At 43.1% G+C, this 17,967-nt stretch overlaps 2 protein-coding genes across 3 annotated transcripts; both read left to right on the plus strand.

The window, feature by feature from the left end:
* Positions 1–6,723: 6,723 nt before the first annotated feature.
* LOC143622758 (putative fructokinase-6, chloroplastic) lies at positions 6,724–9,010 on the plus strand. 2 transcript variants are annotated; one of them, XM_077093823.1, is made up of 7 exons: positions 6,724–6,903; positions 7,565–7,776; positions 7,857–8,069; positions 8,143–8,340; positions 8,409–8,546; positions 8,632–8,748; positions 8,810–9,010. In XM_077093823.1, exons 1-7 carry the CDS (start codon positions 6,726–6,728, stop codon positions 8,942–8,944), a joined length of 1,191 nt encoding a protein of 396 aa, XP_076949938.1. In that variant the 5' UTR covers positions 6,724–6,725; the 3' UTR covers positions 8,945–9,010. The 2 variants fall into 2 exon arrangements, with proteins under 2 accessions (XP_076949938.1, XP_076949939.1); XM_077093824.1 differs by having other exon boundaries at positions 8,409–8,468.
* A 408-nt stretch (positions 9,011–9,418) lies between these two features.
* On the plus strand, positions 9,419–10,048 carry LOC143622723 (polcalcin Syr v 3-like). The gene has a single exon (XM_077093786.1). It carries the CDS (start codon positions 9,651–9,653, stop codon positions 9,900–9,902), a length of 252 nt encoding a protein of 83 aa, XP_076949901.1. The 5' UTR covers positions 9,419–9,650; the 3' UTR covers positions 9,903–10,048.
* The last annotated feature ends 7,919 nt before the right edge of the window (positions 10,049–17,967 follow it).

Genomic DNA, 17,967 nt, shown 5'->3' on the forward strand with positions numbered 1-17,967 from the left:
CTAATTGAGAACTTATATCGTGTTGTAAACTGTCGTTGCCGCCGTATCGCTCGGGTATCTACTAGTGTGTATATATATATATAAGTAATTTAGAGCATAAATATAAAAGCAAAACACCCCGAATTAATTACATTGACCAATGGGTCCGTGTCATTATCAGTAATAACCAGTGAAATTCAACTAACGGAACCAACTTATCATTTATCATTGTTAATAGAGGTGTAATGTTTCAAAAAGCTCGTAAACCACCCCAAATCATCTTGTTGAAAGCTTGAATAACAAAAGCTTGAAGCTAGCTGAGTTTATATGATGGTGAACTTGAGCTTAAATGAAACTTTTATAATCAACAACTTCGGCATCAAATTTTTCTTATCAAGCTTAACTATCCTCGCGAGCTAAAATGCTTGAAAATATAATTATAACCATATTAGTTAATATTATAAATAAAAATATAATTAAAAAGGATATTATAAAATAATAAAAATACATAAAATAATTATAAAAACTATTTAAAAAATAACTAATTAATAATAACAAACAAGTCGAGTTCAAGCTTATACTTGGACTCAGACACTCAACCCCTAAATAGTGTATTACTAGTAAATCAAGTTATTTATAACAATTTTAATAACTTATTATAATAAACATATATTTTGTTAGTAAAAAATTATATAAATTAACGTATTGTATAAAAAGATAAAATAAAATTTTATTAATTAATGTTTACTTTTTTATATAATTCTATCTGATAATTACATTTATTTTGTTAAAGTTAAAAACAGATGTAGTGCATCATAAGTCATTATTGCACATTATTTGGATCATGTACCCAATAAAAATTCACCCCACGTAAATATATCGCACGATCACACCCCTAGCCTGAACCCGCACGTCCACACGAGCATCACTATTCTTTTGTGGTACAAACTCAAGTGCAAATATGACGAGACTAAGAATATCTTGACAGAATAGATCTAGACTTGTAAAAAGGGATTTTAGTTGAGAATCAATTAAAGTGTGTTTTCCATACTTTTAAATTGGCATATAGATCAATTATTGCCAAGCATAGTTTGACATTGTTTTCATATGTTAAAACTATTACACTATTAAAAATAATTAATAAAACTGTATCAAGACAGGAAACAAAACAATTAGATCCTTGTTTTTGTTTGTTCTAAATTGCATTCTTCTTGTTCTGTTTATAATAAAAACCACACAATAAATTTCACCCACAACGATATCTGGAATGGATCGCTTGTTGGGTGAAGAAACACGAAACGTACCGGGTATAGCTCGGATCGTCTTCTACGGGATGATGTAACCAAATCTCGCTCTCCTCCGCTCAGATCTGCAATGGTTTTTGGGGGTGTGGAGGTGACTGCTAAGAAATCTCGAGATCTCTTGTTTACAGACACAAAAATGGTTATGGTGGTGGCTCTTATTGAGAACAACCCTTAATAAGGAGGTGGAGACCTCCTTATATAGGGAGCCTCATGGCCACCATCATGGTACCCTAATGGGCCTAGCCCAGTTAGGGTTACCTCCACAAAACCCCCTCAGCCCAATAATATTGTATTAGTCCATATAATAAAATAAGCCAAACATAATAAATTAAGGTCGTAAGCTGGGTTTAGTACCATACCCCTACAAGCCCCCCAAGTCCAGTGTTGCTCCTAGGCGTGCAAGTGTTTAGGTGGAGCGCTGGACTTCATAAGGTGTGTTAGGATATAAGGCGGTTTTTTCCCCTTTCTTCGGCCTTGTCTTTATTGTCTTTGAGTTTTGAGAGGTTTTCTCCATAATTGTGACATGTTGTGATCCTTATGATAATAATGGTGCACTGGCATGAATAAGATATAGCACGCATCATAACAATAGTGGCGCGGGGCCTGATAAAAGATAGAGTGCGCATCTCGATAATAATGTAATGCAACTTGCGCGCGAGGCAGCTTACGAGCTATAAAAATAATGAAGCTTGCGCACGAGGCGACTTACGAGCTATAAAATAATGAAGCATGCGCGAGTTGCGGCTTATGAGCTATAATATGATGATAATGACTGGCCCACAAGGGCCTCTTCTACGCAGGATGACTATCCCGGCTTGTCTTCAAAATAATAATGGAGGCACAAACGGCCAGATAATAATAATAATGTCATAGGTGCTTGTGCGACTCATAGCCAAACCTGCAAAAACATATCAACTAAAAGTGGATGTATTACAAGGTTCCCATCCTCGGGCAAATTATGAGGTGTGCCCAACCTACGTTGGCGCGTGGCCGTTTGGGATATTATTAGGCTCCCGACCTTTATGTTTGGCGCGTGGCCATGTGGGATATTATTAGGCTCCCGACCTTTATGTTTGGCGCGTGGCCGTTTGGGATATTATTAGGCTCCCGACCTTTATGTTTGGCGCGTGGCCGTTTGGGATATTATTAGGCTCCCGACCTTTATGTTTGGCGCGTGGCCGTTTGGGATATTATTAGCCTCCCGACCTAAGATTCGGATGTCTTCCATCGCGATAATGTAGTGGTGGTATACCACGATAGTCCCACAGTTCATTGCTGCTAAATAATGTTAGGAGCATTGAATTGTAATAATAAACTTGTTAATAAAGTTTTAATCACATGGGCGGATGAGGGGCTGTTATGAAAAATTGGAAATAATTCCTTCCTCTTTTAAATCTTTTTGCCTCTGCACGTTCCTGCCACCATTTTGAACATTTGGGATGGTTGCATGGAGTTCGTAATTGCCGGAGTTAGCGTTGAACTTCAAGAAGGTCGCATGCGTTCCGCGACGGCGGAGTTTTACCCACCGGATCAAGTTGGTGGAATGTGATACACGACTGCGCGCAAGCATCATGGCGGTGCGCATGTAGAGTGGCGGAAGGGTTGATCTGCGACTGCGGTGGCAGAATGTTGATCCGCGGTGGCGCGCATGCGATGTGGCTTGTATTCCACCCTGCTATAGTAGCGCTGTTGCGTTACAGTGGCGCTGTTGGTATGCTAGTGTGTATGTGATCCGCGGTGGCGGGTGTTAATTCGCCGTGCCTGTTTTTGTCCGCCTACGCGCATGAGAAAGCGGTTGACACGCCATGAACGGATTACAAATAACAAGCATGGTGGTCTTCGTGATGGCGGCCTTCATGTCTTCCCACTTGAACAGTGATGCAGATGCAAGAAACCAAATTTTTGGAGGCGCCCATCCCTAATGACGCGGTGTTGTTCCGCGAAGGCGCCCACGCATGTGGCGCAGTGTTCTTTTGTGACGTGATTGCGTAGTGGTGATCCGCAAGTATGATGGCGGTGTGTTGTTTAGCGATGCGCATGCACGGTGGCGAGGTGTTGGATCGCGGTGGTGCGGTGCTCGGCGCCAGTTCGCATGCGTGATGGCGCGCTGCTGCTTCATAGCGGTTGAACTCATGCATGGTGGCATGCACCATGGCGGCCAGATGGTTATCCGCGATGGCGTGTACGCGTGGTGGCGCAATGACATTACGCGGTGGCGAGGTTCACTTGTCGTGGCGCGCATGAATGTTGGCATTGTATTGAACCACGGCGAGCGCATGTGCGGTGGCGGAGCGTTGTGCCACGGTGATCATCACAACTTGCGGCTTGCTTGCCGGAGCAGGAGGCGGCGTGGACTCTAATTGCCCGTCATGTTTTGTTTTTTCCGGTGATAGGTTTTTCAATGAAATTCTTGGATGATGATAAGAAAATTGGAAACTGGACCCACCTGTGACATTAATATTAATGCCTCCTCATGCTGGACAAAAGACAATGTCATCATCTTTTATGTACTATTGTACACTGTCAAACGTGAACCACCCATTTTTTCATCAAATTTTTTTTATAAAAAACGTAGCAGATCTAAAAGCTTCGATTTTTTGCCGGATGAACTCTTATATGAAGATTTCTGAGCCGGATCTTGGCTGTATTGCCGGAAAAAATGCAGATCTCGCACCGTGAGAATTTTAGGCCACCAAAATAAAGTAGATCTGGACGTTATTGTGAGATCTAGTTAAAACCGTCACAGATCTAGTTCAGAAAAACTACTAGATTCGGATGGTATCTGAAAAATTATCAGATCTGAAAGGGTTTTCAAATTTATTTCACCCTCTTGTTCTTCCAAAAACAGATCTAGAAGTCAAAAAGAGAGAGTCGAAGATGAGGTTCGTTTTCATGTCCCACGGATGGCGCCAATGAAGAAACACGAAACGTACCGGGTATAGCTAGGATCGTCTTCTACGGGATGATGTAACCAAATCTCGCTCTCCTCCGCTCAGATCTGCAATGGTTTTTGGGGGTGTGGAGGTGACTGCTAAGAAATCTCGAGGATCTCTTGTTTACAGACACAAAAATGGTTATGGTGGTGGCTCTTATTGAGAACAACCCTTAATAAGGAGGTGGAGACCTCCTTATATAGGGAGCCTCATGGCCACCATCATGGTACCCTAATGGGCCTAGCCCAGTTAGGGTTACCTCCACAAAACCCCCTCAGCCCAATAATATTGTATTAGTCCATATAATAAAATAAGCCAAACATAATAAATTAAGGTCGTAAGCCGGGTTTAGTACCATACCCCTACATTGGGTTTGTTAAGCATTCGTGTGCAGAAAGGAGTAAACCTTGTCGCTGCGGATATCCGACGCAGTGATCCTTATGTCCTTTTCCGATTAGGCAATCAGGTCACTACTCTTTTATTCTTAAAAATGCATTTTATTCATCGATTATTAACTTTTAATAAAAACTTTACTCATTTTTGTTTTAGTTTCTTGAAATAAACAAAGGGGTAGAAAAATTTTAAAAAATAAAAAACAAATAGATACTGATTTTATAAGAGTTTTACACACAGGAATTGAAAACTGCCGTGGTGAAGAATAGCATTAATCCTGTGTGGGATGAAGTTTTAACTCTTCCAATTTTTGAACCTTTACCGATCAAAATGGTAATTTATTTAATTCATTTTTTTTTTTAAATTAGTATCTATATTTGTCATTTAACACAATGACAAATTGTGAATGCACAGGAAGTGTACAATAAGGATACGTTCTCGCGCGATGATCAGATGGGAGATGCAGAATTAGACATCAAACCACTGATAGAAGTTTTGAAATTGCGTTTAGATAATCTCCCGAATGAAACAATTATCACGGCCATAAAACCAACAAGAACAAATTGTTTAGCTGAAGAGAGCAACATAACATGGAGCAAAGGAGAGGTTATCCAGAATATGGTTCTTAGGTTACGAAATGTGGTATCCGGTGAAATTCAGGTTCAGTTAGAATGGATTAATGTTCCTGGATCTAAAGGTTTATGATACTTTTTTTTAGTGTCTCAGCTCTCACAATGTAAATTATGGTCTTGTTGTATTATATTCATAATGTTTCCTTTCTTGTTTGATTTTTGGATTCTCCTTTTATCTTTGTTTAGGGGTGATTTTGACGCCATTCATCTAAAACTAAATAAACAACTGCCCGTATTAAGTCACTCCTCTAACACTTGCTAATGTAATTATGTAAGTGTGGAGCAAAGTGACGGATCTAGAAGAAAAGTTGAGGGATAGCGTGAACTAAAACCTTTTTTCCAGGGTACATAAAACGAAAAAAACAAAAAGATTACACTAAAAATATACTTCGCCAAGAAAGTTGAGGGGTAGTGGAGTCCGCCCCTGATTGGAGCAACACCCAAAATCATTGTTTCGCTACCACCTATTGGTCTCTCTCTATCGTTGTAGACATCGCTGGCAACACCATCAACACCCACGAGTCCACAACCACCCTCGATGTCGTTGCCACCACTATTCTCGCATATAGAGTTGTCATGCCGTCAAAGACGACAACCTATTCCACCGCTGGTGCAACCATCATTAACGTTACCGATGACCCCACTAACACCCGTCACTACTGGCCACCATAAAATAAGATATATTAGATGAACCCATTTTGATACTTTTTTTAAACGAATCATCTAAGTTATTTTCATTATAATCTGAAGTTCATTTTTGACTGAACCAAAGTAATTATTTTTTATAATGACTTGTTATTTGACCTGAACTCATTTTCACTTAAAAATGTTTTTAACATGACACCCCAATCCGACTTATCGAACCATTTTGCCATACATGCATAATGTAAAACTTGACTTTTTTTAACAAAAACGTAAAAAAGAATCTCAATACGTTATACACGTCATACGCACATGCTTGTAGCTTGATATCATGAGGAAAATTCACTATCTTTAGTCATTATTATCAACTTCAGCTAAGCATGTCATATTAACCTTAAATTTTTCATAGTACAAAAATATTTATCAATATATTTTAACAAAAAAGGCGAGAATCACAAGGGAAGGCTTCTAAACTAAAGTCTTTAAACTTAAAATAATGAAATTGCCGTTAAGAACAAGTTTGTTGGTGTTGGTGTGGTCAGTGGTTGCTGTAGCCTCCTTTAAACTGTATCCTCTCTCTCTCTCTCTCTCTGGTTCACAGGTGTCCCAATAACTTGGGTTTTGCTTTTCAACGATTATCTCAACGCGAATCTAACTTCCATACAAAGATTCATTCCACCTGACCTCACATCTTCTCTCTTAACTTCATCTCAGTTTTTCATTAGCTGCTACAAATTAATTCAGATCTCTCTTAACTTCTTACTTTCATACCACAACCATATCTGACAACCATATATATATATATATATATATATATATCTATCAGCTGTTTAATTTGTTGTATGGCTTTGGTTCAACCATCTGCTCTCTCTTTTGGCTCCATTAACTTTAAACCCTCTTCTTGGTCCACTCGCTTCTCAACTTCCCATTCCAGATCCTCTAATATTCCGGTCAAACCTTCCCTTTTAACATCGCTTCATCGATCGTTGCAGTTTTCTTCTCCGCCTTGCGCACGGTCAGGTACGGCTTATATATCATTGAATGTTAATCTTGAAACGAGTTAAAATAAAGTTGAAGGGGTTAAAGTGACTAGTTTAGTTTAGTTTAGTTCAGTTCAGTTCAGTTCAGTTTAGTTAGTTAGAATTTAATTAATAGTTTGTTAGAATTAGTGTTGACTTTATGTTTAGTTTGACTAGGATTAGTATGGTTTATTTTAGTATAAATACATGAGTTAGGCTTCATTGTAAGTGTGTCAATAATGATAATAACAAAAATAGTCGATCTTGGTTGAGACTTGAGATCAAATTCCGTGTTCGTGTTTTTGGGTCTGATTTCCAACAAATATTTCCGTGTTTGTTTTCAGTAGGATCGGTTTTGCCATTTAAAAGGGGGTGGCGGAGCAGCTTGTTGCCCGCTTACCTGCTTCTTTATTGTAATTGGATCCTTTTATTTTTATTTGAAATGAGGTTTCCTTTAAGCATGCTACTTCAATTTTATCTATTTAATTTTACATTTGAATTACTAAGTTTGACTTAAATGGTGTAGCTTCATCAAGTTGTTAGTGTCAATTAAGAATCAAATTATGTGCACTAGTTCGTCCTGTTTCGGATTAATTAGAGAATTGAAGCATCGATCTTGTAAACCATAGTTATGTTTAGCTCCTTTGCTTGATTTCTTGCAGGAAAAGTGCTTGCAAGTGTTCAGGGATCACACGAAACCAATGAGTCTTCGCTTGTGGTCTGTTTTGGGGAAATGCTAATAGATTTCGTCCCTACAATTAATGGACTTGCATTAGCCGAAGCCCCTGCCTTCAAAAAAGCACCTGGTGGTGCACCTGCAAATGTTGCAGTTGGCATTGCTCGCCTTGATGGTTCATCTGCTTTCATTGGGAAGGTAATGTGAATAATGATAGAGTAGGTGATGATTTGGTTGACTGTTTTCTTGTTGACTGATTTCATATATTTGATTGGCAGGTTGGAGAAGATGAGTTTGGGTACATGCTTGCAGACATTTTAAAACAAAATAATGTGAATAATGAAGGAATGCGGTTTGACCCTGGTGCGCGTACCGCTTTAGCTTTCGTGACACTTAAAAACAACGGTGAACGTGAATTTATGTTTTACAGAAACCCTAGTGCTGATATGCTTTTAGAGGAGTCTGAACTTGATCTTGATTTAATAAGAAAGGTAAGTCAATATGACCTTGCTTTTTTTTTAAATTTGTTCACATGCTTTAATATTATTTTTCTTATTCTTGCAGGCCAAAATATTTCATTATGGTTCCATAAGTTTGATTACTGAACCATGCAAGTCGGCTCATATTGCTGCAACGAAAGCTGCAAAGGAAGCTGGTGTTCTTTTGTCTTATGACCCGAATCTAAGGCTTCCTTTATGGCCATCTGCCGAGAGTGCCCGAGAAGGAATCTTGAGCATTTGGGATACTGCTGACATCATCAAGGTAACTAATTAACTTCTGGTGAAACGTCTTTCAATATTCTAACGGTTTTGATTATTGCCCACAATTAGATAAGTGAAGAGGAGATTGTTTTTCTAACAAATGGAGAAGATCCGTATGATGACAATGTGGTTCGTAAATTATACCATCCAAATCTTAAATTGCTACTTGTCACCGAAGGACCAGATGGCTGCAGATATTATACTAAGGTAATATGCATAGTTTGAATAATTTATCATTTATGCAACGATTTATGTAACTTATTTTTTATTGGGAAATTTGTTAATTATATAGGAGTTTAGTGGAAGAGTGAAAGGTTTAAAGGTGGAGCCTGTGGATACAACAGGTGCCGGAGATGCTTTTGTAGCTGGAGTATTATCAAAACTTGCTGCTGATGTGTCATTGCTCAAGGTATGGCTTTAAGGAAACAAAATATTAATTAGATGGTAATTAACTCGGTTATGATTTATAGGATGAACACCGGTTAAGAGAAGCTCTTAGCTTCGCAAATGCTTGTGGTGCGATAACTGTTACGGAAAGAGGTGCGATTCCAGCTTTACCGACTACCGAAGCTGTCACGAATGCTTTGCTCAAGGCTGTTGCATAATTAATTACATATGCAAGTTCAGGATGTATATTAATCACTTTCATAAACACATTTCATTTTTCATAATTATGAGCTAATAATTGCTATTTTCTCCTAACTTTTATGCCTAATTGGCTAGTTATCCTACTAGTTATACGATAATGACAAGTGATATACCATTTTTGGGTTATTTAGCATCGATTTTTAAAAGTTAAAAGATGAACGAGCGGAAAATTTAGTTTAAATGTAAATGTTTTGAAGACATTTGTGGGTGTAAAATTGTTTCAAAAAAGGATAAAACCAAAATCATAATAGATTTGATTGTTGTCGTGTATCAACTCAATAATTACAATGCTTTTGAATTGTATGTCACTTCATTTTCTGCAACCTTTGCTGTCATATAAGAGCAATGGACCCTAGACAATGAATACATCATAAATAGAACAAAATATTATTTTATAACAATCTAAACTTAATTTTGTTATTAAAAAAAGCAAGTAAACAAATCATAAATAGCTTTAAAAGTGTAAGGACAATTTTTAACCCTTGTTATTCGGTCAATTTAGTGGTGCATTTTTTGTTACGGTCCAAACTTTAAGGCCATCCATAAACTTGACCCTAAACTGTCATTTTATAAGCCAGCATCATCCTTAACTTTTTTCAACCGAAAACAAAATCTCCACACACATAAATCAGACAAGACCGAAAGCTCGATTGTGAAACAGAGATGGCAGATGATCTAGATGAGGCGCAACTTGAGAGAATCTTCAAGCGGTTTGATACAAATGGAGACGGGCAGATCTCATCAACAGAGCTTGGAGAAGCTTTGAAGACACTTGGATCTGTGTCAACTGAAGAAGTGCAACGTATGATGGGTAAAATTGATACTAATGGAGATGGGTTTATTTCTTATCAGGAGTACATGGATTTTTGTAAGGCTAACAAGGGATTAATGAGGGATGTTGCCAAGATCGTATAGATTGTTTCTCAAACCAATTGCTCCAACGAAAGTTTCATTGTTTTCTCCGTGTAATTTGTTACATCTTATTGATAGCCGACAAGATGTAGATAATTCGGTTCCTTTAAATACCATGCGACTTGATTACGAATGAAACTCATGTTATTTGATTAGATGCTTAATACCTAAAAATATACATGAACTGTGCTAAAAATTATATATTATATTGTTCCCGGTCACTATAACCAACAATTAAATGTATTACCACCGTTGGATCAAGCTGAAACAAAATCTGGACCGTGTAAAGTCTGAAAAATGCTTCTAGAAGGGGAGGTTTTGAGTGGTTACCATTTTGTTCTCGCCCTCCGTTCCTTTCCTTTCCTTTCCTTTCCCCACGTCTCCCTCCTTCATCGGAGCGGTTAACATCACAGATGAATTATATATATATCTCACGGATTGCATACTTCTCTCATTCCCCCAATCTTCTCCTGTAGCCATTGCCGCCGCCGGTCAATTTGGCAATTATTACTCTCCGTCAGATGATTAATTCTCAATTCTGTATGGTCAATGAGCATCACCGGTAAGGAGAAATAGATTTACATGCTATTAAATTATTTTTAATTATTATTTTTTTGGTGAAAAAGAGGCTGTGGAATAAACTTGCTACACAGAGGTGAAATAATTTTATTTCGTTCTTTTCATTACAATCTATCACTGTAATTGTCTGCAGATTTCACAAGTTGACTCGCAAACAAAACAGATTGGGTGCACTTCGACAACAGATCAAGCGGTTTTGGTCTGGTGATGTCTACATGGGAGCATATGTGTCTGAACTAATTAGGTCCCAGCAGAGCCCAGTTGGACCCGCAAGACTCACCTTAAACAGGGAAGTCTGCGCAGAGACCAACTGGATCCGCAGAACCAACCATGCTCAGAGACGTGACATCCTTACGCGCAGTACGCAAGCTGGTCCCGCAGGAAATGCCTCCCAATGGTGAAGGACTCCGCCTGTCCCCGCAGCCTCGGATACAAGCCATTAGGGAAGGCCACCCGCGCAGCATGGCTACACGCACAAGGCACTTAGCTCTCGATCATTCAGTGTCACCTGAAGGAATGAGCCAAGCCGGGAGCAATCCCGCACAGAGGCGGGAGGGGGAATACTCCCGCCCAAATAAGCCAGTCCGTATACTGAAGGATCTTTTACTGTACCTGACGAGGTATGGGCGAAAGATCTGATCAGAGATACGACAGCTCACTGATACAGTATGGCGAGCAGCATGATCCTGTACTGTATCACTATTAGCCGCTGCCTACTCACCAACTACTGTCATACCACGTGCGTAGCCGGCAGTTGGTGGAAAGGGAATAGTACACAGCAGGCCTGGTCATTATCAGCCGCTGCCTACCCACCAACTACCAGCAGGGCACGTGCGTAGGCTACTGTTGATGAACAGGAACACTGTAGCAGCCGGCCATACCTCCTTGGAAACCTACCTTCGGCTATAAATACCCCAAATGGTATGATCATCTAAACACATTATTACATTACATTATCATATATCTTACTACATTATCATCATATTATACCTGATATCTGCTCTAGCAATCTCTTAATATACTTTTATATTTAAAGAGCAATCTAGTCTGATTCTCACGCCGGAGGGTGGTCACAAGGAGGAACCCCCCCCTTCTCAGTGACGAGCTCACGGTGTCTGTTTTGCAGGTTATCAGAAGAACCATCTTCCAAGGGTCTAACCCCTCGTGGGAAACAGCTATCCAACCCCCAGGTTACCAGTAATCTGTCAGGGGTCTGGTTAGTGTTTCTTCATTGGCGCCATCCGTGCATAAAGCTAGAACTACAATTTTCTCCAGTTTTTTCAAACTTTTACAGAGATGGTTAGAGAAATTCCGGTAACCACAACCCCAGCTACTGGGGGGAATACCGGCAACACAGTTTTTACGAACACTACCCCGGCTACCGAAGCCGGGGCAAGTGAAGTAAATTTTACGAACACTACCCCACTTACCAAAGTTGGGGCAAGTGCAGTAAATGATCGCCTACTGGGATCCACCGATACCCAGTTTGAGAAACGAAGACTCCCCCGCCAGACTCTCGATGAAGTTAAGGCATGGGCGGAGGCACGACAAAAGGAATTCCAGGCTGAGTTGGACGAACGCTTGCGTTCCGTGCAACAGGCCGACGAATTCGAATACTGGGAGGATGACTCGGAGGAATCCGACTCCGACGCGAACCCTCGCCATAGGGCAAAAGGGAAGCGTAAGGAAACGGAATCCCAACCGAAAAGGCATTTTGGACAAGCCTTCAAACCAAAAAGCACAGGTGGAAGTCCACGAGACTTCTCCAAAACGTTCAGACCAAACGTTGCGAATGCAGGAACGTCCAAGTTTGCAAGGGACATTGCGGAAGCAATCGCCCCAAAGAGTGCCAAACAAATGCCTAACATAGGCACATATGACGGTTTATCTGATCCAGACGATCATTTGAACAGGTTCATAGCGGGGGCAACCGTTAGCAATTGGACGGAACCCACGTGGTGCTACATGTTCCAAATGACGCTTGTTGGGGCTTCTAGAGCTTGGTTTGATCGTCTACCGGTCAACCACATCTACGACTGGGCAGACTTCCAACAGAAGTTTAGCCAACACTTCAGCCAGCAACGGAAGTATACCGAGGAGCAATGGACAATCCTCAAATGCATACGAGAGGAAGATGAATCTCTGCCAAACTTCATCACTCGCTTCAACTCAAAGAAGCTAAGTTTGGGCAATATCAGCGAAGATCTTGTTCGCGCTGCCTTCATCCAGGGCGCACATGACCCAGAGCTCATCCGCACCCTAACGGGTAAAGATGGCATGCCATCCACATGGGATGGCATCATGACAGCAGCAAAACGCTATGCGGAAACAGAGAAGCAACTGGGTAGAGATCTCCCACAGAGCACAAACCTCTACACTCAGAAGACGAGAGAAGACAACGTCCTCACCGCCAGACTAAATAAAAAGCGAAAGCTAGGCATTTGGCAGTCAAGGGTAAACTTTGACACCTCATCCGGCTTGCAACATCGAGTGGGCGGAAGGGATAATGTACAGTCGCACCGGAACTCCAGATGGACGCCACTCACCAAAAGCGTCACTGAGATATTCGCCACTGAAGAGCTCCCATGGCCAAAGCCTCCAATAATCCGACATCGTCACGATGCTGATCGGAGCAAATACTGTGACTTCCACAAGACAAAAGGCCACAACACTGAAGAATGCATAGACGTAAAGGACATGGTCGAAGCATTTGTCAGAGATGGGACGCTCGCGCACCTCGTGGCACAATAAAGGCTGAGCAGGCGGGTGCGTATAGAACCTCAGCTGGGGAAGACACGAATCAATTCCAGCTTCAAAATCGAGACTACATGCTGCGTAAAGAACGAGATCCCGAACCAGGTGCGTATCGGCTCGATGGCACTCCCATCCCAACATGGAAGGGAGCTCATTTACACAGTCTGCATGTAAATCAATTCCAATTTGTAAAGAAAAGGCCAAGAGCCACTTCTAATGGAAATGATTCTCTTTAAGAACATCGAAGCTGATGATTTTACATTCATACTTTTCTGAACACTAATATGCCGGTTTTCACCGCATAATTACGTGAAGTCATTGCATGGGAAGGAGGTCCTACCCGCACGAACCCAATAACGTGACAAACCTTCACGCAGGTCAGTTTGGGAAAAAGTTCAGCACCCAAAAATGAAAGTGCCGGTCTATCCGCATGAATCATTAAAGGAAACTGAATAATAACCTATCAACAACCGCGCGTCGAACGGTTAAACTATGCAACACTGGTGACGGCGTTCACATTACGTGAAGTCGTTGCGTGGGAAGGCGGTCCTACCCGCACGAACCCAATAACTTGACAAACCTTCACGCAGGTCAGTTGAAGGGGAAGAGTTCAATTATCCCATTAAATGAAAGTGCCAGTCTATCCGCATGAATCATGAAAGGAAACCGAACACTAACCTATCGACAACCGCGCGTCGAACGGTTCAAAACAAAATTCTTAAAAAGGATAAGGAAAACCTACACGCAGGTAAGATAAGGGTAAAGTTTTGCCATCCTACTAAGTGCAAGTGACGGTTCTACCCGCACAATCACGAAAGAGGAAGCAAGACTTCCTGTTATCAACCACGTTCAAAGGTTAACTTATCCTCAAAAGGTGAGAAAAACCTACACGCAGGTCAGATAAGGGTAAAGTTTTGCCATCCTACTAAGTGCAAGTGACGGTCCTACTCGCACAATCACGAAAGAGGAAGCAAGACTTCCTGTTATCAACCACGTTCAAAGGTTAACTTATCCTCAAAAGGTGAGAAAAACCTACACGCAGGTCAGATAAGGGTAAAGTTTTGCCATCCTACTAAGTGCAAGTGACGGTTCTACCCGCACAATCACGAAAGAGGAAGCAAGACTTCCTGTTATCAACCACGTTCAAAGGTTAACTTATCCTCAAAAGGTGAGAAAAACCTACACGCAGGTCAGATAAGGGTAAAGTTTTGCCATCCTACTAAGTGCAAGTGACGGTTCTACCCGCACAATCACGAAAGAGGAAGCAAGACTTCCTGTTATCAACCACGTTCAAAGGTTAACTTATCTTAATGCCTTAGAAATTTCGAAAAGGAAAACCTACACGCAGGTCAGATGAAGGTTAAAGTTTAGCCATCCTACCAAGTGCAAGTGACGGTTCTACCCGCACAATCACGAAGGAGGAAGCGAAACTTTAACCCATTATCAACCACGTTCAAAGGTTCTTATTCTAAACACTTGGAAAATTGCTAATTTAAACTAAGTATGCAAGTCATAAGTTTATAAAGCAAGGAACCCAAAGAAGGAAATAACAATCTTATACGCAAAAAGATTAATATTTCAAGAATATATTACAAGAATGGCCGGGTAACTACCCGCCTAAAAGAATAAAACTATACAAGTCTTAGCAATGGGAAGGGATCTTCAGGATCAAGCTTCAGGGCCGCTTCCACTTGGACCCGCTCCGTCAGAAGAACGGGGTGGTTCGAGGAACGCTTTGAGGACAGCTAACCCATCATCAGCAGCAGCTACTTCGTCCACCTTTTCCACCACTGGATGCGGGAAGGTGGCGTATTGGTTCAATGCTTGGTCATAAATGGCTTCGGTATCCACATCGAACAAAGGGAAGTTGGAAGGCGGGACGCCTTTCTCAACAAACCCTAGACCAAGCAGGAAGCCGGCCTTTTCCCCATCCTCATGAGAAGCGTTGAGGGCTGCGGTCATAGCATCATCGTAAGAGGTCTCTGAAAAGACCCGACGCACAACCTACAAAGAAAACACAAGTATTAGAACCTTTTCTTACAAAAGAAAAGCGTGAAGATAAAACTAAACATACCTGAGGCAACGCTTCTCGAAGAAGCCATTGGAGGGCAGCTTGAGCTTCGTTATGGGCGCGTTCGGCTTCGCTCTTGTTAAGGTTGGCAAGTAAAACTTCCTTTGCGGCAGCCTCTTCGACGCCCTTAAGTTTCCGCTCGGTGTGGTCAAGCACCCCCCTCTGGTCCAGGATTTCCTGGAGTTTCTTGGCATCTTCCATTGCCAAGGCATCATGAGCGCGTTGGAGAGCCTCTAATTTGGCCTTGAGCTCCTCATTCTCCACACGCAAAGGCTCAGCAACGGCTTCAGCCTTGGCAGCCCTCTCGGTTGCGTTTCGCGCAGTCTCCATGGCCAGCCGAAGCTGTTCATTCACAGCTTGGGCAGCCTTGGAGCGGGCCTCGAGTCGTGCCTGAACTTCAACCTCAAGGGCCTTGAAGGCCTTCTCCTTGTCGGCGGCAGCTGCCGCCAGCTGTTGGTTCTCCTCCCGAAGAGCACGCGCCTCAGATACGTCCTTGGCGCGAGCTGCTTTCAACTTGTCGTTTTCACGACAAAGCAGCTCGACGCGCGGCTGCATCCGGGCTTGGAGAACCCGAAGCTCATTGGTTAGCCTACCCTCCTGGTAGCTAGCCATGGCTTCCCCCAACGCACCATGAGGAGCAGCGTGGCGAGCCCAGTCCACGCACTCCACAGGGGTACGAAGGGTTGTTCCTCGGCGTATGTTCCATCGCGGAACATACACTTCATTGGAATCCGACACTGCAAAAGAAACAAAGGCAGTAAGGAAAAGATGATAAAAAACAAGGGAAAAAAGAAAGGAACCCCACGCACCTGTAGGGTCAATGACAGGCCGATAGCCGCCAAACCCATCACCTGAACCTAAAGGAAATCCATCCAACAGGTCAGGCAGACGGGAAGGTGGCAAAGATCGGCGGGAAGCCCTGCGCGTACCTGATGATCCGGCCATCGGTGCCGGTGGCGCGGGCATGGTGGCAGCCGCCGTGGTCGCCGTTGTGGTCGCCGCCGTGGTCGCCGCCTCGTAGTCAGCAGCAGCAGTAACCGCCGGCTCTGTGAAGGATGCTGTAAAAATCGCACTCACGCCCGGCGGGGACGTCATCTCAGCTGGAACAGTCTGCTCAGGAGCAACTGAACCAGCGGAAGCAGGCGCGGTCACCTGGGTCGACGCCTCAGGTAGGCTGACCAAGCCTACCGTCATTGGCGGAAGGGTACTCCTCTGCGCTTCACCCCGGAATACGTCAACATCCACGCCTGCACAAAGAGGAGAGTGTTGGATAAATTTATGAAGTGATAAATCTACAGACATTATGATTGTACTTACGGGTTTTCTTGACCCTGAACGTACGGACGGGCGGGGAGGAACCCGATGGAGCCGGCCTCTTGGTACCGGTCACCGTCGTCTTCGTTGGTTCTCCGGAGGTAACGGTCGTAGCCTCCGGAGCAGTGGTCTTCTCACCACCGGGCTTCCCCGCCACTTCTTCACTATCTGACTCCGAGTCAGATAAAACCACTGGATCAGCTGTGGAGGCCTTCTCCTTCCCCTTCACGCCGGCAGCAGCCTTCTTCTTCCGCACCAACGGAGGAGCATCTGAGGATTCCTCAGAAGAAGACGGGTCAGGAATTCCAGCAGCGGGTACAGCATTGAGGGATTGAGGAAAGAATATCGCCTTACCTGGCCGCCGGTGGCTCAGGATCTCGTGGCCCAGCTGATAGACCTCCACAAACCGATCCGCCGTTTGCTCCAGGATGGGCAACTCGCCCTCGTCCAGAGCACGAGTACCCATCCGCGCAGGACCGTCGGTTTCCCGCGGGTACAGAAGCGACTCCAAATAATTTCCCTCTGAAAGAATAAACAGTTAGAAGACAAACGCGTATCAAAAAGAAAGACAAGACATACCATAGGGAATAGAGTTCAAACCGTATTCGAGAAGGATGGGAACCTGAGACGCATCCTTCCACACCCGGCTCATCCCTAACATGACCATCCCGGACTCCGCAAACCGGTAAACCGGAGATTGGATCCGGGATATCTTCGAAAACCATTCCGCCTCCTGGTAGTTGGGGGCGTGAAGGCTCGGTATCGCTTGGCCATTTTTAAACTTCATGGCAAGGGGGATGGCGCGGGCAGAAATGTAGAAGAATTCCTGCTTCCACGCGCGAAGACTGCGCTCGGTGTCGCAAATCTTCAGACCCTTAATACGGGTCGTCAAGGTGTACCACCCCTGGATGCACCTCCAGGTATAGAAGGTCATCAGGCGGTCCACATGGGGCTCGATGCCCAAAATCCGGCACACCCACTCAAAATGGCGAATCTTGGCGATCGCCATGGGGTGCAGCTCGGTCAAATGAACACCGTGCCTCTCAAGGACACGGTAAACAAATTTTGTCAATGGGAATCTAAGATTCCCATAGACAAAAAATGCAGCATAAACCCCGATCTTGCCTGGGGGGGCATCGTACACGGTCTGGTGGGATTCAGGAAACTCAGGCTCGAGATGATCGAGCATGAACTTCCTGACAACGTACCGGTACTGATCGCCGGGCAGAGCACACTGGCACTCGCCAGCAGTACCCCTGTCGTCAGCTATAGCTTCAGCATCACGAGAAGACATCTTGCAGAGGAAGAAGAGAACGATTTCGAGAGAATGCTCGATTGAATAAAGGAGTA

Source organism: Bidens hawaiensis, unplaced genomic scaffold (assembly GCF_021521415.1).
Source record: "Bidens hawaiensis isolate Kalapana, Puna unplaced genomic scaffold, B.hawaiensis_p1.1 tig00003241_1, whole genome shotgun sequence".
Taxonomy (NCBI): Eukaryota; Viridiplantae; Streptophyta; class Magnoliopsida; order Asterales; family Asteraceae; genus Bidens; species Bidens hawaiensis.

Bases quoted from the DNA above. Each gene is read 5' to 3' on its own strand.
- LOC143622758 (XM_077093823.1), top strand. From the start codon at position 6,726: ATGGCTTTGGTTCAACCATCTGCTCTCTCTTTTGGCTCCATTAACTTT. The intron at 7,777-7,856 runs GTAATGTGAATA...TTTGATTGGCAG, and splicing joins CATCTGCTTTCATTGGGAAG to GTTGGAGAAGATGAGTTTGG. The intron at 8,070-8,142 runs GTAAGTCAATAT...TTATTCTTGCAG, and splicing joins ATCTTGATTTAATAAGAAAG to GCCAAAATATTTCATTATGG.
- LOC143622723 (XM_077093786.1), top strand. From the start codon at position 9,651: ATGGCAGATGATCTAGATGAGGCGCAACTTGAGAGAATCTTCAAGCGG.